General features: G+C 48.7%; 2 protein-coding genes across 2 annotated transcripts; both read left to right on the plus strand.

Moving 5' to 3' along the window:
* Positions 1 to 3,898, plus strand: kcnj16a (potassium inwardly rectifying channel subfamily J member 16a). Its single transcript, XM_077550818.1, is given in 3 exon segments — positions 1 to 29; positions 31 to 71; positions 2,166 to 3,898. Coding segments are annotated over 3 exon segments (1,221 nt in total). The 5' UTR covers positions 1 to 15; the 3' UTR covers positions 3,332 to 3,898.
* Positions 3,899 to 4,839: 941 nt separating this feature from the next.
* On the plus strand, positions 4,840 to 9,622 carry kcnj2a (potassium inwardly rectifying channel subfamily J member 2a). Its single transcript, XM_077551443.1, has 2 exons — positions 4,840 to 4,918; positions 7,054 to 9,622. The coding sequence occupies exon 2, from the start codon at positions 7,195 to 7,197 to the stop codon at positions 8,422 to 8,424; it is 1,230 nt and encodes a 409-aa protein (XP_077407569.1). The 5' UTR covers positions 4,840 to 4,918; positions 7,054 to 7,194; the 3' UTR covers positions 8,425 to 9,622.
* The last annotated feature ends 257 nt before the right edge of the window (positions 9,623 to 9,879 follow it).

Raw genomic sequence — 9,879 nt, forward strand, 5'->3', positions numbered from 1 at the left:
CTGCTGCGTTTTGCCATGACAGGTGTGTCGTTTCATTCCAGCACGCCTGCGGAGGCACGCGCAAAGCTCAGGTAGCACTTGTTCTCCTCATCCTCCTCCTCCTCTTCTTCTTCTTCTTCTTGTGTTCGATTTTTGTTTTGAAATGAGGCGTTTTGTCACAAAAAGTTGACGTCCACCAAAAGATTTGACTTAAAAACTTCCTACCAGAACTTTCTACAAGAAAACCTCTACTAGAGGCTTCATCTATAACAAACATCAACTAGAACCTTCTACTAAAAAACTAGAACCTTGATGTCCTAACCTTCTACCTCTGCTGGAAAACTTGTACTGCAACTTCCCACATAACCTATCAAAACTTTCTACCAGAACTTTCTGCTAGAAAACTTCTTGAACCTTTTAGAATAGAACCTTTAACTTATATTAGAACCTTTTGCTTATAGCTTTCTCTAGAAATGTTCTAGTAGAACCTGAATCTTACCCTAGAACTTCATGTCTTAATAAGAGGACCTTTGAATAGAATTTTCTAGAAGAAAATGTTTGCTAGAACCTCTTCATTGAAATTCTTCCCTTGATGTTCTACAAGAACCTTTTTGCGAGAACAGGTTTTACTAGCACAAAAACCTCCGTTAGTGATTGAATGTTCTGCTAGAACCTCATAGTTCAATAATATTGCGGCCTGCCTGGAGAGGTTTGTGTATGTCACTGTCCAAAACACAACCGTCAACATGTGTCGGTGACTGGTGTCATGGCGACTGCTCGCTAATGGCGTGCTAATAACATGCTAACAGCTGGTATGCTCAGCAGAGCGCGAGACGACCAGCGTTAACTTGTAACGCCGTTTTGTAATACTCGCTGTTTGCATGAAACAGTTGAAGGTCGTCGTAGAACGTGGCCGCGGGCGAACTAGCAGCTTATGTTGTACTCAGCCAAGGATGGTGGTTGGGGGGGGGGGGGGGGGCACTCTTACCTCCCCTGCCTGGGGGGGGCACAGCACCACTGGCAGCAAGTGAGCATGTAATGGCGTAATAAGTGAGGGAATCACGCAGTGTCCAGGACTGTGGAGAACGTTGAAGGCTGCAGTGGAAAGTTTGTGGGGAAGGTCAGCGTGTGTTTTGTACACAGCGGTGGCGGCAGCGGCGGCTTTGAGGTCAAAATGCGCCTCAAAGACACGCCACCCGCCGCCATGTGGGGAAAACAGCAGCACATCATGGCCCAAAAACATACACACAAACCTACTCACCCTGGGGGGCAAATCCAGTATTCAGTATCGTACAAAGTCAACTTACACGGCAGTACTGAGACATGCGATGAAAACACAAGTGTAGTATCCAGGTCTAGCTTCATAAAAATGTAACGGTCCAAATATAATGTTGTCCAAATGTACGTATAATGTAGTAGAAAAGTCCAGTGCAGTGTAGTGTTGCAGTTCTCCAGACGGGTCTTGGTCTAGAGCAGAGGCCGCAGTCCTGCAGGTTTGGGATGTTTCCCTTCTCCAACACAGCTGATATATGATCATCAGCAAGCTCTGCATAAGCCTGATAACGATCCTACTTATTGGAATCAGCTTGTGTTGGAAGAGGGAAACCTCCAAAACCTGCAGGACTGCGGCCCTCCAGGACCGGAGTTTGACGCCTATGGTCTAGAGACCTCTTATTAAGAGTCTGGGTCCTGTTTCGGAATGGAAGGCATTTTTATTCAGGCTGGTTTTGGTCTGGGACAGGGCAGACTCTCTGGATTTTGGATCAAGACCGGTACTACTGTGATCAGTGAGAAATGCAGAATGCAGCTGCTGTGAGTGCCACGCCCCCTAAATGCCAGATTATTTCAGGAGCAAGATAGAATTTGTTGCAAAAAAAGACACGTCATTTTGTTCTATTATTTTGTCTCTGTCTCGACCTCCAAAAGTCTTGGTGTTGATACGCTCTCGTCTCGATAATGTCCTGGTCTGTTTTGGCGTGGTCTTGACTACAACACGAGTTCAGTGCATACGATACAAATGTATAGCGTCGTACAAACGACGAGTAGTGAGCAAAGCAATAAAGCCACTAAAACCCAAACTCAAACTAAACTAAAAGGCCGTAACTTGCAGCTCCGTTAAAATTGTGGAAGGTTTTGTTGAACGGTGCGAACGTGTGACTCGTGTGTTTCTGTTTGATGTTTGCCAGCCGCCAAGATGCACAAGTCGTACCAAAGCGTTGACCACGGGGACGACATGACGGCGGTGAAGACGGAAAAGAGTCCCGAGAAGCGCAAGCAGCGCTACGTGCGCAAAGAGGGCAGCTGCAACGTGGTTTTCCGCCACGTTCCCGAGGAGTGGCTCCTTTTCGTCACCGACATCTTCACCACCCTGGTGGAGATCCGCTGGAGGATGATGCTGCTCATCTTCACGCTGTCTTACATCCTGTCCTGGCTCTTTTTTGGGATCCTCTTCTGGGTCATCGCGCTGGCTCACGGCGACGTCCACGACCACAAGACGGCGCCGTGTGTCTACGAGGTACGCAGTTTTACCGCCGCCTTCCTCTTCTCGCTGGAGACCCAGACCACCATCGGCTACGGGTCCAGAGGGATGTCGGAGAACTGCGCCGTAGCCATCATGGTGGTGACCATCCAGGACGTCGTCAGCTGCTTCATCGACACCTTTGTCATCGGCATCGCCGTCGCCAAGATGGCCTCGGCCAGGAAGCGAGCGCAGACGGTGGGATTTAGCAACTGCGCCGTGGTCAACCTGCGCGACGGCCACTTGTGTCTCTCCTGGCGGGTGGGCGACTTCCGCCGCAACCACCTGGTGGAGGGTATGGCACACGCTCAGATCGTGCGCACCGACGCCCACGCCACCGGCAGGGTCGACGTTAGCTACCGGGACCTTGACATCCAGCAGCCGGAGATCGTTCTGGTGGCGCCCACCACCATCTGCCACCGCATCCAAGAGGGCAGCCCGCTCTACGGGATGAGCCCGGCAGAGCTGCAGCACGCCGACCTGGAGGTGGTGGTGTCCTTCACGTACACCGACGACAGCACAGGAACTCTACACCAGACGCGGACCTCCTACACGCAGGACGACATCCTGTGGGGTCACGTCTTCCAGGAGATGATCCGGGCCGGCAGGAGGCGCTACACCGTCGACTACGTGCTCTTCAACCAGACCGCCAAGGTCCTGGTGCCCCAGACCAGCGCCGAGGCGTACCAGAGGCTCAAAAGGCGGCTGCGGCCCTCACCGCGGCCCTCTCCGCGCCATGAGGTCCCGAGCCGCGCCCAAACGCTAACGCCGCCGTCAGATCCCCACTGCCAACATCTTGACACGCCAGCTGATGCCGCACATGCGGAAAAGTAGCTGCGGTATCAAAACATACGCTAAAAAACGTGACGTCAACACTTACCAACGGAGAAGAAAACAAGCTTGCCACCAACATGTGGAAGACTTTTAAGCATATTATTAGATCCTTCACTGAGAATTTTTTTCTAGAACCTTCTTATGGGGTTCTGTACTATAACCTTCCACTAGAAAACATCTTTTTACGACAATCTCCTCCTAGAAAACGTCTTCTAGAACCTTCTACAAGTTCAAGTTAACCTTTTACTACCTGCTTGAAAACCTGTTAGAATTTCTTATTACAGCATTCGACAAGAAAACTTCTAATAGGACCTCCTAGTAGAACCCTAACCAGCAAACATTTGCTAGAACCTCTTACAAAAACAAAAAAAATCAAATACATGACAAGATTGAAGCTTAAGATGAAAAAAGTAAACGTGTGGATGCTTTGCTCATGTAGCACGAGCTTGTTAGCACGTTTGCTACTGACTTCTGCTTGTTGCCTCATCAAGACTACTAGTTTTGAATCATTTTTTTTTTTTTTATCATCATAATAAAAGTTGAGAAAGATTTGAATGAAGAACTGAACCAAGTGAAACTTTCATTGTGGGCTCACGTAAGCGCGTGTGTTGGCACAAAACAAAAGCGCACTCGTTTGATATGAAAACATCACCTGCACGTGTGTGGCTTACTGCACAGGTGAGTGAGTGAGTGAGTGAGTGAGTGAGTGAGTGAGTGACACAGACAGACAGACAGACAGACAGACAAACAGACTGATTGTGTGTGTGTACTGCATGAGTTCGTTTGGAGGGTCAACGACCTGCAAATTACACTCCACAGCACCTCCATGTGGCGAACATACGCACACGCAAACAAGCAAATGAGTAGCACATGAGTTGTTTGTTTTTTAAGTAGTTTGACCTAAATATCCAATATAATAAAATAATGACAGCAATTATGTTACATTAATTAAAAAATATGTGTATATTTCTTATTGCTATGACAGGGACAACGCATAATTAGCGTTCAGGTGGCAGGTGAATAAAACATAAACGACATTTCAACAAGTAAGAAAATTCTTCAATAATTCATACTTTCCTATTTCATCAACAATGTAAAGCACATAAGTAGTGCAAGTGGTAAAGTGCATATTTACAAATAATTGAGGATTATTAATCATCATCATCTGCCTTTGGAAAAAGTAGGTGCACCTGCTTTTCCTCATTTGCACGTGAATCAAGTGAAAAAGAGGAATATTTTGGAAGTCACCTTGCCTGTGCGGCGCGTGCACGAGCAGCAACGTCATGCGCGCGCACGGCGGCAGTATCATCGGGGGTTGGTTACCGGTGGGGGCTCGGGGTAAGGGGGGGGGGGGGCGTGCCCAGTCCGTGCCGTGCGTTTAAAACGCTTCGAGCCGGACCTGCGAGACACAGCAAAGGCAGACACACGCGCGCACACGCACACACACACTATTGGCGCGGTTCCGGATAAGCGGGTGGGTTTTATGTCGGTGCACTGAGCGAGAGAACCTGGACAAGCACAACAACCTGGATGAAGTTTGCCGGCTTTGACGTGCACCAGCAAAGTTTTGGACCCAAGTCCTCTACGGTGAGCCCACACACACTTCCCGCGCGTGCACGTGGACTACGTGAGGATGGCGAGAGCGCCGCGAGCGCGCACCTGTTGTCAACATTTGTTGTCAACATTTGTCGCCGGCATTTGTGCGGCCTCGATCGGCACGCGCACACGTGTCGGGTACGAACAAGATGTGGGTGGCTACTAGGAGCAACACAAGTCAGTGCACTAGTAGAAGATCGATTGACATTCCTGTTTTTTCTCTTTCTTTTTTTTGCTGTGTTTTCTCCTGGTGGAGCTCGACAATGACTTGTGCTCTGTTGTTGCCTGAAACAAATGGAAAAACTCAAAGAGGTGATTTTCAAACCTTTTTTGTCCCTCTTCAAGTTGACTTGGGGTGAACAAGGGACAAACTACCTCAATAATTGATTTAAATCCCACTTTTTATTGATGGCAATTACTTAGCAAATGTTTTTTAAAAGTCAACATTTAAAATGTAAGGCGACATTCGTAAAAAAAAAAATCCTTCCAACACTGTTTGTGATTTCTGCGCACTTGTAGAACAACTCCAGGTAACAACAAGGCAAAACAGAACTAGATGACATCTGTATGCAACTAGTAAAGCATTGGAAGTTCACTAGTATAATTGCATAACGTCACTAATGGTGTTAGTAACACAAAGTTGTCAACTAATGCACAGTTTTGGATTACTAGTCCTCCTAGTTCACGTAATTGTTTTACTAGTGAGGACAAATCATCTACTAACTAGTACATGGAGCTTAACTCTTTGACTGCCAAAAACGTTAAGTAACGTTTAGTAAAATCCTATGGAGGAGTGCCAAAGACGTTAAAAGACGTTTGTTTCAAAACAGAGGTGAAACTAACTATTTTCTATTGTTGATTACTGAAAAATGGAATAAGGTAGAAACAAACTTTTTTCTGATGAAAGATGAGAGTCCAATCTTTCATTTGGTAGTATGTGTGTTTCCATAGTCCAAAGACATAATTTTCTATGGACCTTGAAAGATCAGTCAAAATGCTTAAAATCGACTGGCACCCTTTTCTGAAAACGTCTGGCAGTCAAAGAGTTAAGATGGATACGGGAAAAATTCTCATTTATTGTGTGAAAGACATGTTACTGCAAATACTGAAGTGTTTTACTAGTGAGTACGAAGAGTGCTGCTTTGAGTGTACGTGGACCGTAAGATATTAAAAAGATGGAATAAAAGCTCAAAGGCTTTCCATGTGAAACCATTTCCGCATTGAATTGAGAAGGAGGGTGCTAGTGCTTCACGCATGCCGACTAGTTGGGCCAAGTAGTGTTACAAGTGCCGCGCAGTAGCTTACTAGAAAGGTTTATCTGCATACTAGACCAAAAGCGGCGGTGGAAAAAACGTCACTAGTACGACACAGTCATCCTACTAGTGCAGCCCAAAGAGCCGATGCGGGAAAATGCTGTCGTAACTTTTGCCATCTGGAAGAAGCAGAATTGAAGTTTGGTGGAGCGGCTCCGATTAGGGCCCGGTAGCCATGACGACGGCGCCTAATGAACAAGTGCTGCGCAGCTCCAGGGGGACCCGCGAGCGGCTCTTGAGGAAACCTCAAAGGCTTTGACAGTCAACAAGTCCCACGTTCTCGTCTTCATGTCCCTCCTTTAGATGGACGGGAAAGAATTTCATGGCAAAAGCGTTGATTCCTCGCAGGTCGCTCCTTCTGCCCTGCAAGTCCAACACTGGCTCACTTTAAATACAGATGTTTGTCTTGTAGTGCCCCCGGTGGCCAAGAGGAGCAGTACAATGCATTTCATCCAAACGAGCTGAAGGTCCAAGTGCACGCTTTGCTCCTTGTCAAGTTGGAAAATGTTCAACTCGGCAGCGGTGACGCGGAAATGTCAGTCGGCGCATTTCACAGGCGAGTGCTTACAGCAGCAGCGCAACTGGTGGTGGGGGGGGGGGGGAGCATCCATGCTACGTCCTGGTAGGCCGCTAAGCCATCATTTCCAAATTCGGGCAAGCTTGCAGCCTGCCCCATGGTAAAAACCAAGAAAAGCAAGTGCAGTGTGAAAAGGCCTTTACAGTTGAAACATTTTGCCCGTGGCACCTCTGAAATGGTGGCTCCGATCCTGGTATACGGTTGTTGTGTTCCTAATGACGTGTCCTCCTCCGCAGACGGCACCCATGACGGAACGGTGACTCTCACCTCCCGGCACGATCAGGCGGCATCGTTTCCCGAGCGAGCGTCGTTCCTCAAGCGATTCCAAAGTGTTCCTGCGACGCTTCCTGCGCAAACCGCGACTGTGGGCCCGGGCCATGGGCCGCTACGGCGGTACGGCGTCCTCCGAGGAGGCGGGCATCAAGCCGGCTAACGGCTACGGCAAAGTGTGCACGCGCCCGCGCTGGCCGAGCCGCTTCGTGAAGAAAGACGGCCACTGCAACGTTCGCTACGTCAACGTGAGCGAGAAGGGTCAGCGCTACCTGGCCGACATCTTCACCACCTGCGTGGACGTGCGCTGGCGTTGGATGCTGCTCATCTTCTGCTCGGCTTTCCTGCTCTCCTGGCTCTTCTTCGGTTGCGTCTTCTGGCTTCTGGCCATCTTCCACGGCGACCTGGAGGTCCACGCCGGGCACAAGTGCGTCTCCAACGTCAGCACCTTCACGGCGGCCTTCCTGTTCTCGGTGGAGACGCAGACCACCATCGGGTACGGCTACCGGTACGTGACGGACGAGTGCCCGGCCGCCGTCTTCGCCGTGGTCTTCCAGAGCATCGTGGGCTGCGTCATCGACGCTTTCGTCATCGGCGCCATCATGGCCAAGATGGCCAAACCCAAGAAAAGGAACGAGACCCTGGTGTTCAGCCACAACGCCGCGGTGGCCATGAGGGACAACAAGCTGTGCCTGATGTGGCGGGTGGGAAACCTGCGGCGAAGTCACCTGGTGGAGGCGCACGTACGGGCGCAGCTCCTCCGTTCCCGCACCACCGCCGAGGGCGAGTATATCCCTCTGGACCAGACGGACATCGACGTGGGGTTCGACAGCGGCGTGGACCGCATCTTCCTGGTGTCGCCCATCACCGTGGTGCATGTGATCGACGAGGACAGTCCCTTCTACGGTGTGTCCAAGCAGGACCTGCGCACCTGCGACTTTGAGGTGGTGGTGATCCTGGAGGGCATGGTCGAGGCCACGGCCATGACCACGCAGTGCCGCAGCTCCTATGTGGCCGGCGAGATCCTGTGGGGGCATCGCTTCGAACCCGTGCTCTTCGAGGAGAGCAACTACTACAAAGTGGACTACTCCCGCTTCCACGCCACCTACGAGGTGCCCGGCACGCCGCAGTGCAGTGCCCGCGAATTGGCGCAGAACAAATACATCATGTCCGCCTCGGGATCGTTTTGCTACGAGAACGAGATGGCGATGGACCCTCGGGAGGACACGGACGAGGGCAACGGCGGCAGCGTGGGACCCGACGCCGTCCAAGACGCCGACCACGATGGGACGCCCGCCGCGCCGACCGTAGCGCTCAGGCGAGAGTCGGAGATATGAACTGCGGGAACGGCAGTTGACGGCCGCGCTTTGGAAGGCAAGTTCCGTTCCGAACGCCCCGGTTCTGCCATGGTGCCGGATCGCCGCACATGTGACTATAAAAGGGGGCGTGTCTAATGACGGTACAAGCGGAGGGCGCCATTGGCCGGCTGGTGTCGAACCTTAGTCAACGTTGTTGTACAATTTGCTGCTAGCGCACCTCTTCTTTGCCTTGCACTCCTCCTCAGCCTTCTTCTCCTCTTTTGCTTCTCTTCCTACCGCTTCGTCTCCTTTTTATTCTTCTTCTCCTCCTACACTTTTCCTCTTTCCCTCCTTATTCATCTTTCTCTTCCTACATCTTGTCCTTCTCCTCTTCCTTTTCCTCATCAGTTCTTTCTTTTCCCTTCCCCTTCTTTCTCTTCCTCTCCTTCTCCTCCTGCTCTTCCCCTCTTCATCCTCATTCTTCTCCCGCCCGCTCCTCTTGTCATCTCATCTCCTCCTACTTTTGCACTTTTCATCTTGCCCGCCTCTCTTCCTCTTTTACTTACTCCTCCTCTCCTCTTCTACTTTTCTCCCTTGTCCTCCTCCTCCTCAACCTTTTCATCACGCTATTTTTTCTCCTCTCACTCCCAGTCTTCTTTTTCTACGCTGGATGCGAATGTGCCAAAGACTAATTATGAATTCTGATTGTGATTCATATTCATAACGAACAATCAAATGTGTTTTTTCTTTTGCTTTGGGAACGGTACAAAGACATTTCTTCTGGTTTCCGGGACTTTTCTTCTTCATCTTCAGTCCTAACAAGGTGACCTCCGCCAAGGCGCTTTTGAATCTGAAAAAAATATTCATGCCATCGTAAAAAAAAAAGTTCTTGGGAGGATTTATTATTCCAGCATCTTGGGATTTTATATTTAAGGACAACACGTGTCCTTGGTGGAGGTTAACAAAAAAAAAAAGTTGTGCTTGTTAGTGAGCAGAACTGGAATCAGGGGACACGTGGAAATATCTTCAGTCTTCCAAACGTTCACTTTTCTACCAGAAATAATATTTTTACTATTATTATCATCATGATTATTTGTGTCTTATTTTCATCATGCCTCTTTTTTTCCAATAAAAAAAAAATCAAAATGTTTGTCATTACTGAGTTGATATATTAAAAGTTGGCCATTTTCAAGTGGCCTTTCATTGTGGGCAGCCTAAGGCACACCTGTGCATTAATCCATCTTGATATGACATAACTGAGTTGCATTGATTATCTCCTAAAAGGAAAAGGCACATTTACAAACAATATTTTCAATAGTTTACCAAACTTAAATGTTGCAGTCATCAAATTAAATCATCATCATCATTATGACACAATTCACAATATTGTAATAAAAAAATAGATCCACTTATTTTTTTAAATGCCAATACAAATCATCATCAATAATTCAAATGATACAAATAATGATCATAAATATAATAAACAAAACAAAT

Source organism: Vanacampus margaritifer, chromosome 18 (genome assembly GCF_051991255.1).
Source record: "Vanacampus margaritifer isolate UIUO_Vmar chromosome 18, RoL_Vmar_1.0, whole genome shotgun sequence".
In the NCBI taxonomy this organism is placed as follows: domain Eukaryota; kingdom Metazoa; phylum Chordata; class Actinopteri; order Syngnathiformes; family Syngnathidae; genus Vanacampus; species Vanacampus margaritifer.

Excerpts from the sequence above, each read along its gene's own strand:
- kcnj2a (XM_077551443.1), top strand. The coding sequence starts at position 7,195 with ATGGGCCGCTACGGCGGTACGGCGTCCTCCGAGGAGGCGGGCATCAAG.